At 36.5% G+C, this 20,280-nt stretch overlaps 1 protein-coding gene across 1 annotated transcript; it reads left to right on the top strand.

Annotated features, from left to right (window-relative positions):
- The first annotated feature begins 539 nt into the window (after positions 1-539).
- LOC136206364 (uncharacterized) lies at positions 540-1,890 on the top strand. Its single transcript, XM_065997390.1, has one exon. It carries the CDS (start codon positions 639-641, stop codon positions 1,473-1,475), a length of 837 nt encoding a protein of 278 aa, XP_065853462.1. The 5' UTR covers positions 540-638; the 3' UTR covers positions 1,476-1,890.
- The last annotated feature ends 18,390 nt before the right edge of the window (positions 1,891-20,280 follow it).

Genomic DNA, 20,280 nt, shown 5'->3' with positions numbered 1-20,280 from the left:
AATTTCCATCATATTTTTATTTTGAAATTTTAATCAACATACATCTAATGATAAATAACCAAATTCATTATAATTATTAAGGTCAATGTGAATATTACTGTAGTGAGTTTAGTGAACAGATCAATATTATATAGGCATATATAAAAATACTCCGTCCGTTTCATATTACATGTCCTTTTAGAGATTATATAAAAATTAAGGAGATTGGAAAAAAGCATTGTTACCCTTTATTTATTGATTCTAATATTTATTTATTTTATAATAAGTGTATTATTCTAATTAATTTCTGTAAACTCGCGTTTTGTACCAGAAAAAAGATGATTTAATATGTACTGATTATATAAAATGATATGTAATATGAAATAAAAAAAAAATCTCTAAAAAGACATGTAATATAAAACGGAGTTAGTACAATACTAGAGAGCAGATAAACTATGTAGAAAACATTAAATTAACGTGGTCCAGCAGTATAGTATAGTTTCCCCTTATAGATACAATCAACAGCATCAGCTATTTAAGTTGCTTCAGCATAACACTTGTTATAAATACCACTTCCTATTTTTTCCTTGCTCTGCGCCTACTCCATTAGAGAGACAGACAACTTTGGTTTCTAGAGAGAGAAAAAGTGTGTGAATAAAATGAACAGTAGAGGAGGTTGCTGCATAGCCAAGTACGGTGGCGGTGGTGGTGGTGCTTATGATATTTCAACGGTTAATCGTATCATGATGAAATTCCGGCCAATCGCTCCTAAGCCTGCTAACGGAACTTCATCTTCCCCGGAGATCAGTGAAACTAGTCCCAAGTCTGGCAGGGGTAGGAGAAGGTTAAGCACCACAAATAATAATAATAAACGGTGCAATAATCGGAAAAGAAAGGAGAAGAAAAACGCGGCGGTCACTTTGCCTCTCTTGCCGGAGACTCCTGCCAAGAAAGAATCGCCGGCGGGACAGACGAAGAACATGCCGACATGGCTAAGTTTCGGAAGCAAAGGTAACGGCCAAGATGAGATGATGTTAGGTATGCCACACGTGGCGAGAGTGGTGATAGGATCATGCGTGACGGTGGAATGTGTGACGGACACGTGGGTGGATGTGGATGGATTATGGTGTAGGGACAGAGAGGGAAGGATAAATCTGGAGAAGGACAAGTGTCCAGGGTTTATATCAGACGGTTATGGGAGGGTGACGTGGACGAACGAGGCGTATAAGAAGATGGTGACGGACGGGGAAGGAGGCGACGGGAGAGGTGAGGTGGTGGTGTGGTTGGTCATGAAAGATAAGGCGACGGTGACGGCGGCGCTGGCGAGGAATCAGGCGTTCACGTGCCGTGTGAGGGTGCAGAATCAGAGAAGTTATGGAAACGGGAAGGAAAAAAGCTCTATAACATTGCCGTGTGATGTTTGGAGAATTGACGGTGGCGGTGGTGGCTTTGCATGGAGACTAGACGTCACGGCTGCTCTCTCCTTAGGCCGGTAATAAAAAAAAAAATACTATAATTCAATTCTCATAGTTGCTGAGGTGCAAATTAAAACGATAGCGTTTTAATATGACCATTTTGAAAATAAAATGGTCATTGCACCTGCAGTGCCCTGTATCTCCGGCGGGGGCTGAATTATCCTCAAAGGGGTGGTTCCTGACGGCCGGTGCCGTGCCTCCGCCTGTATATATATACCTTCAAGAAATGATGGTTTTTGTTTTTTATTTTTAATGTTATTTCGAGACTTTTTTTACAGGATAAGCTAAGACCTGTACATATTTTTGGTCGCTATCTTTTAAGTTTTTATTTTCATTCTCTTGATAGGATAACCTAGATAAAAGCTGTTCATATTAATGTACGATTACTATTTACTTATTCATTTCGAATTTGAAGTGCCTATATATGATTATCTTACTATACTTGAAAATAAAATAAAAACTCAAAACTCAGAGTTGTATCAGATATTAATATAAGATCAAGCTTTAACTATCAACTTGATCGATTTATTCAATCGGTTTTATGATATCCATGATGGGATGAGCTTTGTGCACTCTGCAAATTCAAAAAGGATTTATGTCTGAGGATATATCAGATCTTAATATAATATCTATGATTAGATCTTTAAGTATCATTTAAGTCCTATCAGTAAATATGGTAACATATTAATAAATCTTTCCATACTAAAATTATGATTAATCTCGATAAAATTGAGATTGAAGCTTAAAAAAAAATCAAAGTTGATGAGTAACACCAAAAGTTCTTTATGTAACAGTTTTGATCACTTACCTTAATTAGTATCTTAATTAATTAGTGAGTAGAATTTATTCATTAAGGTGCACGTGCGTGTGAAAATTCCTGTACAATTTAGTGCCTTTATTGTTAGAATACAGTAGAAATAGACAATCGATGTATTTATACTGTTAAAACAATGTATATTATATGGTTACTTCGTTTATGCTTTGCCACAAGTATAGTAGAATTATTTCGGAGATTTATGTGGATATATTTATGTTTTAAAATGATACCTATTATTATATATAAGAATCAGATTTTAATTTAGAAAAAAGAATAAAAAGTTAAATTCATGTCATGGGCTATTAGTTACAATAAAGATTCTAGATGTTCATATAAAAACAATAAAAAATTTAATTTGATTTCCATTTTCCCATTTCCTACTTTTACAATTCATGTTACCATCCGTAAAGGATAACTTGAGAGGATAAACAGAAAGGATAACTTGAGAGGATCCTAATCTGCCGAAAATATAAGGGGAGTTATTTTACAGTATTTTAAGGGTAATATATTAGTGTAATGAAAATTATTTTGTATAAATTATATAAAAATATTAGTGTAAGAAAATTATGTAAAAGTGTAAATTATATAAAAATATTAGTGTAAGAAAATCATTTTACATACACAATGAGAAATAATTGGTATATAAAAATATATATATGTACATTAATTGATTTATCCAATAGGTTATTACTGGAGTACTTTAAAATATTTATAAGTTAAACCAACCGTAGCCGTGGTGGTTATACCAGTCAAGTTATATAATCTTTTAATTTGACCGCTAATATAATCTTTTAATTTGACCGCTAAGCTTTGATTACCAGTGCTTTCTTTAAATACTTTAGTGGAACTAGCCATTCTTTTCATATTATATGAGGCCGGAGAGTAGGAGAGTAGCAGATAGGGATGGCAACGGGTACCCTATCCGCGGGTACTCGGTACTATCCGATTTTAATGGGACTATTCGTACCCTGTATAAAAGGGTATGAGACGGGTATCCGATGAAAATCAGTACCCTAATGGGACGGGTATGAGAATACCCCCTAAGGCATCCGGTACCCGTTATAATTTTTTTTATATATTAATAAATACCATTGTTTTTTAGATGTAAGACGTGAGATTTGAACTCCAAACTTTTGTTTTTCAACTATTGCGTGGTACCACTAAGCTAATTTATTCTTATTAATTAAGGTTCAACGTGTTCAATTTTTAAATAGATGATTTATTAAATTTATACTTTGTTAAATTTGTAATATTTTTTGTTTCATTTATTGATTCTTAACGGGTAAGGGTACCCGCGGGTACCCGTGAATTAAATGGGACGGGTATGTGATGCAAAAAGTATATCCGTTAGGGTAATGGGAAGGGTACGAGTAATTAAAAAATAAAAAGGTAAGAGTTTGGGATTGGCATTACCCGTGGGTACTCTACCCGTTGCCATCCCTAGTAGCAGAAGCTATTTCTTTTTTAAGTAAAAAATACAATAAATTTTGTGGTTTGAGTTATTTTTAAATATAAAGTATGTGATTTACAAATTTAAACGGTATCGGGCTTGAAAGGAAAATAGGATAATCAGCGTCTATCAGTCTAAAAGGCGAACCTATATTCTAATATATAAAATTTATCTGGACTATTTAAAATTTATTTAATTATTTGGTTTGGACTTGATAATTATATCAAGCTTCATACGTATCCCGAACGTCTTTTAATATTTAAATCGAGAATCAAAGCCACGTAGTTCTACCTATTTTAGGTAGTTCTAATAACGTATTAACTCGTTTTAACTCATTGACACGTTGAATGACACACTAATACTTTAATTGTATATTTCACTTTAATATAATATATATATATATATATAAATCATTTTACCAAAACGAATCAAATTAAATAACTATTTTATCAAACCATCTCATAAACAAATAAACGTTTTATCAAACAAATTCGTAATCAAATTAACTCGTAATCAATCAAACGTAAAACATTATAATTCAAATCATCAAGCATTTTCAAAACGTAACACAAAATTTGTCTGTGTGTCTATCCTCGAATTCCACCCGTGTAGCTTATCATAACATCAATCATATCAATACTCGAGATATCTCATACATATCTCGCCTTGCCTAACGTTAGGACTACTAGCCATGCACTCTGGCCATACCGTCCTTAGGTATGGTCTTACAACTACTATCCCTACCCCGGGCAATCCTAGATGGACAAAATCATTTTATTTATTTTTCAAAATATCACAACTCATGAAAATCTTATTTGGAATTCAATCCAAAATAATAACCACAATCGTAACAATTTTCTCAATCCAAAAACAATTCGTATCTCGACCAAATTTTCAAAATACCACGATAATAAACAATTAATCTTCAAATAATCAAAATCAAAAGTATATAAATATTTTAAACAATATATCTTGAACAATCTTGAACACTTTAATAAAACGTATTCAAAACCACTTAAATCATTTAAAACTGAAACTATTTTTAGTACTAGTTGTCACCAGAATAACTATTTTAAACCGAAAATACCGTTAGACTCGTTATATGGTCATAAGTCTATTTGAACTAATTTTACATTCAAATTCTTGTACTAATTTATATTCAACTTTATACCGACTGTAATTGGCAAAAGTCCATATTTATCCTTCTAAATTATAACTTATTTTAAACTGCTTAAAATATTTTATTGATAGAATTGAACATATTCGGCATATTCTTCTTGCTTCATTTTCAGTCACTGAGATAGTATTTTAAACTGACCGACATAGTTATTTTGGACCGACTGTACCTTTAAACTCAACCTTTAAACTGATTACTCGGCTAAAAGCCCATTAATGTTGATATTATCTTCAAACTCTTAATAATTTTCTCAATATCTAAAACTTTAAAACTTTAACTTTGAACAGTTTAACAGTTGATTAACGTCAATTCCTTCCGTGACTGAACTCTTTAAAGAATTGTCTATTTTAATATAACTGTCTAACTACAACCTTACTAAAGAGAAAATAAAAAATAAAATTACCTCTATCGAAAAGCTTGACACATTATTGCGGCTTCTAACCCGTTCACACAAAGTGTTACGCTAATAGAAAGTCTCCGTTATTCTTACTCTTTAAAAATTATACCATTAAAATGAAAATCTCCATCATTTTATTTGTAAAAAGAAAACCATTTTATCATTTGTAAGATTGAATTTTCTTTTCAAAACATTGATGAATATAAAACTATTTTTTTCCTTTCATTTCTTACAAAACCAAAACCATTCATTTTTTCTTTCTTTTTCATAAACTAAGGAAAACGAATTTATAAGCAAAGGAAGCTAATTTTTATGGCAAGGTGTCATTATTTAAGTAAATATTAATTAATCTTTAGACAAGTGTTTGTACACTTCCAACACATATATATTGGTATATTGTGGTTCATTTCGTTAGTAAAGACAGTCCAAACTGATTAACGGTGTTAAAAAAGTCAAAAGTCAAATGGTAAAAAAACTATTTTTAGCTTTATATTTATTTATTTTATAAACTAACGTTTTCATTATCTAATTATCACAAGAAAATCTTAAAATAAAAACAAAATATCAAATTCATTGTGTCACTATTTCTAACATTCATATGCTCATGGCCAACATCACTCATAACAATCATTATAGATACCTATATTTTTAGTAATCCTATTTAACTCAAAATTGTTGAAACACCTTTCCACAAGATTTTGATTTGACAAAATCATCCATGATTAAGAGGCAATTAAATTTAAATGCTTTGATTTAATTGTACTAATGTGTTTGTTCAAAATTGAGTGCAAAAATATATATATAAAGTTAGACAGGTCAAAAGTCAGCACAAGCCAAAAGCTGAGTTGAATGGAACTCAACATGAAAGAATAAAAGCTGAGTGGAGTGGAACTTAGCATCAGAAGCTTCCTTCAAAGTTGCCAGAACGAAGCTGACTAAATTAGAAGACTCCTTCAGACTTATACAAACATAACGAAGCTGACTAAGAAGGAACTCAGCATGGAAGTTGAACATTCGAAGATAACGAATGAAGCTGAGTGACAGTCAGGACAACATGAAGGATCCGTTTACTAAAGGACAAAGTCTGCCAATCTTCTGCACCAATAATTGAAGCCTCGAAAATACAAAGAAGACTAATTCCAAGAATCATGGGTCAATGGATTATTGGTAAAAGACAACTGGCACAAAAAGACAAGTCTGATGCAAGAAGACAAAACCTGACGCCTGAAGAAAACATAGGAAGGGAATGGCGGAACAGACTGAAGCTGACCAGAAGCTGTCTGCTAAAAGAGCCGTTTTGGACTTAACGGCTAAATCATCTCAAATGATCCAATCTTCAGAATTTCATCTATAAAAGGACAATGGTAGTTCTTGGATCATTTGCCGAAGTATCAAAAGAAAAATATAAGAGAGAAAATTCTGAAAGCACACAAATACAAAAAGATCTTACACCAACTTTTCTATTCTCTGTGTAAATGCTAGATTGATTGTTTTTGTAATCATCTAAGGTGTTCTTTAGTTGAAAAAGAACAAGTGTGTGATCAATAGGAATATTGAGAGTGTTGAGCTGAGTACTTGGTTGTAAGTATTCAGTGGTAGAAAAATCTAAGTGCTGGGTTGTAGTACTTAGTAGGAGCTGAGTAGACGAATAGAAGACGTACTCTTGCATACTCACTGCCTTGTAAAGGGTTTGTGCTCTACCTTGAAAGAGCTCAGTATTAGATTGAAAATCCCAGGAGGAACTGGGGACTGGACGTAGGCAGAGAGGCCGAACCAGGATAAGTTGTGATGAGTAACTTCTAAACTCTTTCTCTCAATATATATATATATATATATATATATATATATATATATATATATATATATATATATATATGTGCATGTGTTGCTTGTTGTATTTACTCAGCTTATAAATTGTTAAAACTGAAACTGAGTAAATCTGAGTGCTAAGTTGGAAGCTGACCTTTCAAGTGTCAATTCCCAACTCTCACGTCAAGCAGTCTTAGTCAGCATAGAACTAAAACTGTCTGACTAATCAATCGACCGTGCTGACCAACACACTGAGTTATCAAACTCTTAAAATAACATTAAGTCAGCATAATTAAAAAACGAAAAAGTTACATTAGTTCCTAACCCCCCCTTGGAACTAATTACTAGGGACCAACAAAAATCATCAAACATATCATCACTATCATTATCGACATTTCAGATATTAACGGTATTGGGACGCCTTATCTTATGAACCTGAGGATCCATTTGTTGTTGCATAGGATTCCTTCTAGAGGCTGGTGAATGTGGTTGGGATTGAGACCGAATAGCCTTTTCTTATCTTCGGTGAGGATCCCCAACGGCTTGTGGATGGGTATTTCAACTCTTTAGCTTGAGTTCCTCAATGGAGAGAGCTAACTCCTTCATCCTTGTTTGATGCCTCTTATTTTGCTCTTGAAGAGTATCACTCAACTTCTTCATAAGAGATTCAATCTCTTCAAACCTTTTATCATTGGATCCCATAGCTTCTAGTTGAGGACATGGTTGAACCATAGCCAAAAAAAGTCTCCAAGAAGGAAAACGACTCTGCTCTGATACCAACTGTTACAGGGTGAAATCGAAGTGAGGATTTTAATCATAAATCCACAAAGATATTTCTTCTCAAGCCTATGCTTGAATGAGTTAATCCAAATAAGATTCACAGGCTCTCAATGACGGCTTTTTTTATTAAATTACCAACATAATGCCACGAGGGTTGCAATTAAAGAAGAGGGTAATAGGGTGTAGGATGTGATAATTAGTATAAATGGTAATAAGGAAAATAAAGCTAACGGCAGAACATTAAATAGTATGATGGCAAAACAGTAAATAAAGTGATGGCAGCTCTTGTCTCCTCAGATCAGTTTGGCGAAGAAGGCATCTCAATAGACCCCATACGTCGTGCCATATAACCCACACACTGTGTGAGTCGAGTTCTGGTCTCTTGCAGGTGTTTTCGTCGTTTCTCCGCACGAGCTCCACACGTCGAGCTGGATTGGCACGCTAAGTGACACGATGTGTCACTCAGGTTCTGTCCATTTTGTCTTATCAGCTCCTCTCGTCCGGCCCGTGTTGGAGATATCCGCATCAAGTGGGGCCTAGTTTTCTAATGCTCTTGTAGAACCAGGAGATGTTCATGACTATAATGAACATAACCACGAGAACTAAAAACAGTGTTAAAGGACATGAGAACTATAACGAGTATATCATCGTTTACACAAATAGTAAAATAGTTCAAGGACATTGTGTCTACTAATCAGTCAGTAAAGTAAATATACATTCAGAATGGAAGGTTCAAGGGACATTGCCTACCTATCCTTATGCAAATATAGAATGTATGAAGTTATATCACCACATCGTAATCGTCTCGTTTCCAATTTTATTAATGTAGGGGATTGTTAGACAAAAATAAATAAATTTATATAATTAATTTATATACCAACAGACACATCCGTTTGTGAATAGTTGTCTCTATTCATGAACAGTCGTGATCGTTCATAAATAGTTGTATTTGTTCATAAACATTCGTATTTGTATATATCATTTCGAGTTCTATTTATGTTTTCGAATAGAAAAAACACTAAGAAAATCGAATGAATTCTGGTTGTGTAAATTGTTTTTGAACAGTGTGTGTTGATCCATGTAATTGGTCGAACACGTGTCTCAAGGGTTTGAGTAGTTTAACATATAAGCTAATGTGGGATGAGTTAAATAAGTAAAGACAAGATTTAAAAATAAAAGAATACTTAGGAATGTGGTTGGTTGCATATGCTTCAATGCTGATTTTGCTGCTAAATATGGCAACCCAAACACTAAATTAATCTAACAAAAGCTACTTTTCTGTTTTCTTCCCTTAATTTAATGGATGATTTAGGTAATCATCGTCCTTGTCTTATTGATACTATCAACACTGTTTAATCTAATTTGCCTACGTATCAATCTGACATTAAATTTCGTTTATGACTTTAATTAATATACTTCCATTATCAGAAACAGAAATGACTCATTTCCCTTCTAATTATAATACTAACAAGCCTTGATTATATATATATAAAAAAAAAAAAAATACTAACAAGCCTCATGTGATTCTCAGCTTTCATTGACAATTTAAAGCGAAAGGCACTATCTTATAATAATTCAAAAACGAAAATGAGTCTTAAAATATATCTTTTATATAGAGTAGAATGACAAGATTGCAGACAACAAATCACTACGGTCTCGTATTATTGGTCAAGAATCACTCAGGCCGAGATTTATCGGAAGATGAAAACGATAAATCCATGACTTAAGAGCGGACGATTGAAATAGAGAAAGAGAGTGGCACAAAAGTGAATCAGAAGGAGGCAACTCATTTGTCACTCTTAGGCCTAATAGTAAACTTATGAAATTAGAGTTTAATTAGCTTAATCTATTTATTTATAGTTTAAGGATTAAAATAAAGGGAAAATAATAAAATTGGGTCAAATGAGAGACTCATTTACATTTTTTAACGCACTTACTCAACATACTACATATCTAGACTATGTTTGTGTGTCTTTTCCAAAATACCCTCACATTTTCATCTTCCCCCTTCCCCCTTTTCTTCCTTACGCGAAAACGGTTGCCCTCCCAAACCTTTGATCTTCCTCTCTTCCTTTATATTCCGGGGAATCTGCACCATTTCTCTACATCACCATGTCTTTCTCTTCTTCCTCTCTTCATCTCTTGACTTCATCTTCCTATTCCTAGAAAACGAAGTCATGGTTCTCCATCTTCCTGTTCCTGCTCATTTCTTGGTTTTTTTCTTTTTGCGTGGATCAGAAATTGTTATTCTACGTTATTTTCATTGTTTTCCCAATTTATCATATGATTTTTGTCGAAAAATGTAAATATATATTGTTTTCTCTGCGTTTTTTCTTCTTCAGAAATTCACTTAGTGTATGCAGTTTTCACGAATATCTACGAGGAGAAAGAGCTTGAAAGGTGTCGATTTAATTTCACGAAACGATGATTATGAGAAGTCTGCGAGGGTAAAGTTCATGATGTTTCCCTCGCAGACTTTGCGTAATTCGTTATCGCGAAGTCAAAGCGTCGCATTTCTCCTCGCAGACTTCGCGAATTCATCGTTTCGCGAAGTAAAATCATCATCTTCCTTGCACATTTATATTTGCATACTTCGCGAATCCTCATTTCGCGAAGCGTAATCTTCATTTTTCTGCCTAACACGATGAAATTTTTCTGAAGGTGGTTGAATACATAACATCCCGCAAGAAGACGGTGTCCTTAGATGCAGATGGGATGACTTTCCTTCTGATACAAGGAAAAATTCTCATCAAGATTGATCACATTCACTTTAAAATGATTTGTTTAAAATGATTTGGTTAGGAGTTTATTGTGCCAATTTTGTTGTGTACCATAGGAGACATCCATCCCAAAAGGTCTGGACTTCCAATACAGAGAGAAATTTTTCATCCAGATTCATCATGTTCACTTTGAAATGATTTGTTAGGAGTTTATTGTGGCAATCTTGTTGTAAATTTTGATAATGTTATGATTTTAGTGTTGTTATTGTGGCAATCTTGTTGTAAATTTTGATAATGTTATGATTTTAATATTAGAATCCCTTGTTGTTCTGCCTTTTTGTTGTTATATATCACTTCGTAAAAACACGTTCAGACTTCGCATATTGTGAAATCTGCGAATTGAAATCATCTAATAACCCAAACATTATCTTCGAAAATTTCGCAATATGCGAAATCTGCGAAGTCAGACGGTTGGACGAGCGATGAATGGCTAAAAAATTTCTAAGTGTTATGTATATATTAAGGGTATTTTGGGAAAGTCACACAAATATAGTCTAGATATGTAATAGGTTGAGTAAATGGGTTAAAAATGTAAATAGGTCTCACATTTGACACAATTTTGTAATTTTTCCTAAAATAAATCCTAACCCTAATCCTTCATCTAAAGAGATGGATCCGACCTATTACTATTACTATTGATATGATAATTAATGATTTATGGGCTTAACGAACTAAAGCCCAGACCAATTAATTACCAAGACATCGGGCCAACCCATTAAGAAGGTTCTTTTCGGAAAACAAAAACGGAAAGAAAGCTTCAGACGTCAAAAACACATTCAACTCTGCTCATTGCGGAATTATAGGGTCCGAAATCTATAACATGTTGACACGTGTACAAGACACAAAGGTAAACAAGTTATCTATAAATAGCATGGAAGTGATCACCATAGGTACATGATTATATATTGTCTCATTCTTACTATATTGCTTTCAAATTAGTATTATCTTCACTGACTTAAGTATCGGAGAGGGTTCGTTGACCCCTACCTGAAGGCGTTTTGTGTTCTCAGGTCATCCGAAGCCAGCAAACAAGACGTATTGGATATTCCGATATCAACTATTATGAGACATATGGTCTCGATATATTAACACTAAATTAATTATTGCTATTTTTCTTCTTCTTAAATTTCATATAATTCATTTTACATGTAATTTTAGATGTAATCCTTGTTACACCAAACCTAGATTTATTTTTAGTATATTAAATTTTAAATAAACTCTTTTTTATTTTATTATGTTTTATCCGTTTTTTTCCTTTTTATAATTTTCTTGATTTTTTCTATTTTTTTCTTTTTGTCATTTACTCTATTTCTCCTTCTTATTAATTTTTTTAAAAAAATCCTCATTTATTTTATTTTCTCAATTTTTTTTATCATTATTCTCATTTTTTTCTTCATTTTTTCGTTATTTTCCTACTTTTTTTTAAAGTATTTTTGTTTTCCTTTTTTGTCACTTACATCTTTTTTTTATATATATTTCCACCGCTTTTCTTATTATTTTTTTTTGACAAAGAATCACTGAATTTTATTAATGAATAGCTGTTACATCTTTTAACAAACAGGGCCGAATAAATTCGGGATCCCGTTGCCAAAAACTAGGTGTGACGGCTTCACTTGCTAACAAATGAGCATCTTGGTTGGTAGACCTTTTGGAAAAAATAATAGACACTTCATGTAGAACAGTTAAAAGCCTCCTACAGTAGCTAATTACAACCCCAAATTCCGACCTATCCTCCATCCCTTTATAAACTGCAAGCACCACCTCCTCCGCATCCATTTCAATCACCACCCGACTCCAACCCTCTTCTTTTACCCGATCCAGCGCCTTTTTTAGGCCCAAGACTTCCGCGAGCTTAGGGGAGAAAAAACCAGTAACTGGTAGAGCATAGCAGCAAATAAATCCTCCCAAGTTATCCCGTAAAACCCCTCCTAAACCAATTCTATCCCACCTAGGCCTGACTGCAGCATCGATATTCAATTTTAAAAACCCAGGCGGTGGTCTTGACCAATGATTAGCAAGGGGTCGTAAGGTTGGCACAGACTTCTTATTTTTTTTCTTGTTTTTATTTTTCTAATTATTTTCCGTTAATGTTTTTCTTGCTTGTTATTTTGTATGTTTTTATTTTTTATTTTGTCATTTTTCTTTTCTTATTGTTATCAATAATTTTTATAATTTTTATTTTCTTTCGCTCTTTCTTATTTTTCTCGTTGTTTTTGATTTACCTCTTCTTTTTGTATTCTTTTCGTTTTTTTGGTTTCCTACTATTTTTTTTTCTTCAGTTTTCCTCTTTTTATTTGTTTTGTCATTATCCATTAAGTAAATAAAATTTTATGATTGTATTTAATAAAATAATAATAATATTAATTTCATTTCATTTAGTTTCTAAACTTGATATCCCGTTTGTTTCCATTTTTCGGAACTGTTTTTCACTTTTTAAATCTAAACAGGAGATAAAAAGTTAACAATGAATAAGTTACATATTTTATTACATGATATTAGATGACAACCTATCAAAACAACACCTAAGTAGATGATATAATTATTCTCTTTGAATTGGCACCTGGAGATTGCTTAAGAAGCACGCAATTTTGGATATGACATTGAACCTGTAATAATAAAGTCATGAATCCAGAAGGCTGCCCTCTCCCTAATCAAAGGGATATGTTATGTATAACTAAATCCATTCATTTGTATCAATTATTATACACTTACACACCATATTATTGGTCCAACATTAAAGTCTTTCACGACTTAAATCTTGGCACCAAATACACATTCCACGAATTAAACTTATCTCTCAATTTAATTATTTATCATAGTTATGCCCTATCCTTATCGGACCATAGATTCTATTTCTGGTTTTTGAAGATTACTGAAAGGGACATGTATTTATATGTCAATGTCCCAAAGTGAAAGATCTAAACTAAATCTAATGGTTGCTTGCTGCCTTGAATCTTTATAACCAAGACAAGACATTAATTCTTGCACATTATTGGATTATTTCTATATATATCCAAACTTGTCTTGTCTCCCTATAATATGCATACATATGTCCTTACTTGTATCATGTCAATTTTACATATACTATATGTAGAAATCTAATTAACTTTTCATTAGGTTATGAGTTTTATGAATTGTGGTATTAAATTATGGGATGTTATAATTGAAGTCTAAATAAATGGTTTATGTCAATTATAAACTTAAAGTATATCTATTAACAAGCTTAATAATGTGTAGATTGTTGTTGTATTAGGGATTATTTGAAGCTTTAATTTATATTAATTATGGTAAAACCCCTTAATTAGAGTTGTAAAGAAAATACCGGTATAATAGTAAGTAGAAGAGAAGTATATATGAACAAAACAAAATTGTACAAGTGATGCGGACATCTCCAATATGGGTCCGAAGGAAGGAGGCAAATCGTCAAAGGCAGCAAACTTCAGGCCACATGCCATGTGAGGCCAAGCCAGCATGACTCAAAACCATAAGTTCAACAACGCGGCAAGTCACATTCCACTCGGCGTGTGGTACATGTGACTCGACATATCATCAGCCGATCAGCATGCGAGGATCGTGTGAGGACCGGAACAAAAAACCACGGGAAAGCAGTAAGGCTCCCACGTATCGTGTGGGATGTGAATCGGCGTGTGGGTTGCCTTCATCGCCAAGCTGAAGATAGAGGGAACAAGGACTAACATTGATGACTAGTGGAGAATTTCCGATAGGTTTCCGTCGCTGTGGGGGCGTCGTTGGGTTCGACGGGGGGAAGCTCCGATGCCAAAGTCAGTATAGAAGAACAAGAGAGCAAACTGAATTGACAAAGGGTAAGTGAATGTGTACCTTGATAGCCTGAGACATAGGCTATATATAGTCTTGAAGCTGTAACTTTCACTAACTAGGAAGTCTCCATTAATGCTCCATTAATGGCGGTTACTGGTTTCCTTTAAGTAGGCCGTTAGCTAACTGATAGCTTATTAATGGCCTTTATTGCGGGATCGGCCCTGCTGTTTCAATGGCGAGTTGAGTGTTTATGGAGATTCGCCTTATAGGTTCGTCCGCGGATCTCTTGTGATGGAACCTTGGTGATCCGCCCGTCGGATCTCTTTATTCAATACGCCGCGATATTCCGGTATTAGGTGATTAACACGTGGCGTTCTTAGGCGAATATCCCGTTTGATCCCTGGGATAATATCACAATGTTATCAGAAGCCCCCCAAAGTTCTTTTAAAGTCCTTTAGGGCTTTTCAGCTTCTTCGCGCGCCGTCATGATTACCTGCATTAATGATCACTCTGTTCGATGCCAATCGATGGGTGACACGTGTTGCAGGCGAGTCGCTCGAGGAAAGAGAAAATGTCTTCTTCTTTTCTCCCTTTCTCTTTCTTCCTCATTTGCTCTTCTCTTTCATTCCCTTTGCGCTTTCTTTGCCCAGAATTTTTCCCGGAGTTTCAGAGTTTCTCGAAGCTTTTTACTTTCATGTAAGTTCATCTTCTTCATTCTATTTTTCCTGAATGTTTAGGAGTTCTTCGTCCTCCTCCGAATCGACCTTTGAACTTTTTAATTTGACCTCTTCGTCTGAAATCGTAGTTAGCTGGACTACTTCCTCATCGGATAATTCTGATTCTTCTGAAGGTACAATTAGCTCCAGTTTAGCTGAGTTACGTAACTCGACGCGAAATAGTGGTCGAACTTGGTCAAGTAGAAAAAATCTTTCCGTTCCCATTACTAGTACTGTTCCGGCAATAGATTTTAGGCGATTTTCCGGGATGGTGGCTTCTTCTTCTGCCCCGTCTAGGAAAAAGACACCTCGTGCGGAGTCCACTCCCTCTCGCATGAGCGCCGCGGATCTAGCGGATCTGGCGAGTCGCTTCCCATGGATAAATAACTACGAGACCCAGTTGGCGGCTGCTCATCAACGACCCGCCTGTCCGCCAAGCGGATACCTGTCCGTATACTGTAGTCATGTAGAAAGAGGGTTCCGATTGCCTCTTCCAAAGATGATGGCGGACATCCTTGCTTACTTTGACATTACTTCCAGCCAATTACATCCAAATGGCTGGTTAGATCTTGCTTTAGATTGTTACCTAGCTTCAAACTTAGGGGTAGTGTGCACCCCTCGCATCTTTCGATCTTTTCATAAACCGTCAAAGCGAAAGTCTGAGTCTTTCCTCACTTTTGCAAAGTTTGGAGCGTATTCGCCGTTTAGCGGCAAGATGTTCAATGTCCATTGTTGGGACGAAAAATTCTTCTATGTAAAGATAAACGAGGGCGAATCTCTAGGCTTTCCATCGTTCTGGAATCCCAAACCTTTGCACATGGCGGGAGACATGCGTATATTGATGAATAGTGATGAGGTAGTAACGGATCTCATAAAGAGTGTCAGGGCGGATGCCTGGACATACGCTGACGCTTTGGACTTCATGATGAACGACATTCCCTTGATTCGCCGGGAAGGGGGCCAGTTCATTTACTCAAAGTTTGCTCAATTTGATGAAGGTAACCTTGTTCTTTTCTTTGAACCTTGATTACTTTATTGTTCTCTTTGTCAGGGGTTTATCTAAGGCCAATCACGCTCTTGTAGAGATGCGTAAGAAAATGAAGGAGGAGGAGGCTCGAAAGAGAGGGCAGGCAGCGGATCCTCAAAAGGGTGCAGGGAAACATCCTACGGATATAATGGCTGATCCGCCTCTGAAGAAAAGGAAGCCTACAGCTGCCGGCGGACAAAAGTTTATGGCGGACGCCATGAAATCCGCAAGGCCCTTGGCGGAGAAGGAACAAGTAAGCTGTTTTATCTTTTCTTCTTGCTATATTTTTGGATTTGAGTTCTGACTTTCCCATCTTTATGCAGATGGCGAAGCCTGACCTGGGCTGTTACTGGTCCGCCAAACATGGTATCCAGGGATCTTTGGAGAATGAGTATGTCATTAATTACCTGGACGAGGCTCTTGGTCAGTTGAACGAGGTGCAGAAGAACCAAAACCAGATCCCAGGATCAGCCCATGTCCAAATGGGAAAGACGGAGCTGCTAACGGTAAGTTCCTTCAGTCCATTTGTAATTGTTTGGACGAATAAGTGATCTCCTTTAGGGAGAGTTTTGCCATTGTTCTTTCGTCTGAATGAACTTTTTGCTTTGGTAGATGTATACTCGCTTACGTGCCATGGAAGCTGAGCTTCTTCAAGGCGTGGCGGATAAGGCCACTATAAATGAGAACCAAAAGCTGAAGGAAAATATTGAAGCGGATGCTAAAGAGCACGAGGATGCTTTAGCAGATGCTGAATTCATGGCGGGAGAGCAGGCTTTCTTTTATGGCGAATGGATCATGGCATATGTCCAACTGGCGTATCCCGAGATTGATTTCACAGATCCGGAGTTCGCCGTTCCTGATCCAGAAGTCGTCCACAAATATCGCAAAATCCCGGACGTCAAGGATTACATCCGTGATCACGTTCGGAAATGGATGAAGGGATCCGTCGAAGAAAGAAAACCTTCTGCTAGCATCAAGCTGGTGGACCTTGAAGAAGTACCTCCAAAGTCAGGTGAGGAGCTGATAACTGATAGCACTCTTCCTCTTGAGGGAACCACTACTGTGGAAAAGGAAGTTCCTTTGTCGGGCGTATCTGGAGCCGTTGAGAAGGAAACCCCCAAGAGGGCGTATCAGGCGAAAAGATTGCTAAGGAGGATGCTCTTGCTAATGTTTAATTTTGCTTGTAAAACTTAAGTACAGTTTGTTTAATCCTTGCTATTATTTATTTTACTTTTACGTTTGCGTAAGTAAATTTATAGGCTTTCAGGATTTGTTTTGAAGTAGGTGGCCAGCCATACTCCATGGTGCGAACCTTTGTGAAGGTTTGAAGCTATTTTATTCCTTTAGAGGAAGTTAAGCTGCCTTAGGGATCGTCTTGCTACCTATCTTTGAGGTGAATCGATCCGCCTTTAGGACTTGTGAACCTTTCTTTGGGAAGGGTGTAAGAGAGTGTAAAGATCTCGCATCCGAGATATGTTTTAACTCTATCTCTAATGGTGATCAATTAAGGATTGATTCGCCCATGAGATTGATCTTCTATCTTTGAGGAAAAAAAGTAGCTATGTGATAGCAGTACTTGTTGTTGTGGGAAGCGTTGGGTGCCCCCATTCTTTTTTAGACTGGAATATTTATATTGCTGCAAGAAAATACTTAAAAAGAATATTGACAATAGAATAATTGCTCTTTATTGATTGGAGATACGCTCTATTACAGCAAGCGGGTCTTATATGTGAGCCTCATTAAAACCTTTAATAAGAAAAACCTCATGGGAAAAAAGCTTACTAAAGGAAAAAGAGTACTCAAGACCTTGTTTACATTCTATTTTCGGGCGAAATATTTGCGGAGATTTTGGAGATTCCATGTACGCGGCAGCGTGTTTCCCTCTATGTCTTGGATCTTAAATGTGGCGAACCCAATCTTGTCAACTATTCTGTATGGACCAGTCCAGTTGAGCCCCAACTTTCCTTTTCCTTCCTTAGATTGGATTTTGTCTGCCTTGCGGAGCACGAGATCTCCTACATTCAAGTCTACAAGCTTGACATTTTTGCCATGATAAGCTGCGATCCGCTGCTTGTATGCCGCCATACGTACATATGCCTTGTCTCTCCTATCTTCCACTTGATCAAGACTTTCTTTCAATCTTTGACTGTTTTCATCCTCGCAATAGAATGCAACTCTGTCACTTGGGACCAGTATTTCGACTGGGATTACAGCTTCCACGCCATGAGAGAGGGCGAATGGTGTTTCGCCTGTGGCCGTTCTGGGAGTAGTGCGATACGCCCATAGGACGCTCGTTAACTGATCTGCCCATTTTTTATCATGCTCTCCCAATCTTTTCTTTATTCCTTTAACGATCGTTCGGTTCGTAACTTCAATCATACCGTTTGACTGAGGATAATAAACTGAGGCGAATCTGTTCAGAATGCCCAATTTTTCACAGAAAGTTTTGAACTCTGCACAGTTGAATTGCGTTCCATTGTCAGTGATAATCGTATGAGGAACTCCATACCTTCCTACGATGTTATCTTTGACGAACTCCACCATTCGTTCAGCATTGATAGAGGAGACAGCTTCAGCCTCTACCCATTTGGTGAAATGATCCACAACCACTACAACATACTTCCTTTGTCTTCTTGTAGGAGGAAATGGCCCAACTATGTCAATTCCCCAGACCGCAAAGGGTCGACCTTCGATGATGGGCCTTTGAAGGTGTTTAGCGGTGTGTGATTCATTTGCATGAATCTGACAATTATGGCAAGACTCCACGAATTTTTGTGCATCAAGTTCCGCTGTGGGCCAATAAAATCCTGCTAACCTGGATTTCTTCAAGATGGAGGCGGATGCCTCGTGAGCTCCACATACGCCTTCATGCAACTCTTTGAGGATCTGTTGACCCTCTTCTGGCACGATGCATTTCAGCCAGGGGTGGCTAAAAGACTTCCTGACTATCCGTCGAGCCTCTTCCTTGTCCACAGGTAAAGTTCCATCTATCAGATACTGGCGGATTGTAGATCTCCAATCACTTTCTACTGTCGTGAGTACGGATACCTCCTCCAAGGCGAATGCGGGAGCTGCTTTGACTTTGAATGGGCATTGAGGATCCGCCCAGTTCTCCTTGCTAGAAGCCATTTTAGCTAGGTGATCCGCTTCTGTGTTTGATCCTCGAGGTACATGGATCAGTTCCCACTTAGTTTCTTTGGCTTCAAGGTGATCCAGCAATTTTTTGACCTCAGCAACGTATTTGGCCAAAACATCATCTTTTACCTCGTAATTTTTGATCACCTGATTGACCATTAACTTGGAATCAATATAGATCACAATCCGCTCTGGGGTGATTTCTTTCAGCAGGCGTAGCCCCAATATTAGGGCCTCATATTCCACCACATTGTTGGTTGCAAGGAAATTCAATTTTGCTGCATACCGTAACTTTATATATTGGGGACCTTTGATCATGATGCCTATACCTGCACCTTCTGCTGAGGAGGCTCCATCCGTATACATCGTCCATTCCTCGACTTTAGATTTGGGGAGATTCACTCCCTCCTCAGTGAATTCATTCACAAAGTCTGCCAAGACTTGACTCTTCAAGGCTGATCTGCTCTCATATCGTACATCAAATTCTCCAAGGCGGATTGCCCACTCCATCAGTCTCCCCGAAGCCTCTGGTTTTTGCAATACCTTCCTCATGGGTATACTGGTACGAACTATGACAGTATGTGCTTGAAAGTAAGGCCTGAGGCGTATAGAGGTGGTGACGACGGCCAATGCCATTTTGTCCATCTTGGAATATCGGGTTTCAGCATCTTTTAATACTTTGCTCACGTAATAGATTGGATACTGTTGGCCATCTTCTTCCCTTATCATGACCGTGCAAACAACCTTATCTGTAACTGAAACATACATGTAAAGATTCTCACCTTTCAAGGGACGACTCATAAGGGGTGGTTCCGTGAGAAACCGTTTGATCCCTTGGAAAGCTTTCTCGCAGTCCTCGCTCCACTCAAATGCCTTTTGTTTCTTGATTACCTCATAGAAGGGCTGGCATCGCCGGGCTGAACATGAGATGAACCTGCCCAAGGCTACGATGTGCCCA

The sequence above is a fragment of the Euphorbia lathyris genome, chromosome 9 (assembly GCF_963576675.1).
Source record: "Euphorbia lathyris chromosome 9, ddEupLath1.1, whole genome shotgun sequence".
NCBI classification, from domain to species: domain Eukaryota; kingdom Viridiplantae; phylum Streptophyta; class Magnoliopsida; order Malpighiales; family Euphorbiaceae; genus Euphorbia; species Euphorbia lathyris.
Note: the sequence above shows the minus strand (reverse complement) of the source record. Positions and strands in the feature narration are given on the sequence as shown.

Excerpts from the sequence above, each read along its gene's own strand:
- LOC136206364 (XM_065997390.1), top strand. The coding sequence starts at position 639 with ATGAACAGTAGAGGAGGTTGCTGCATAGCCAAGTACGGTGGCGGTGGT.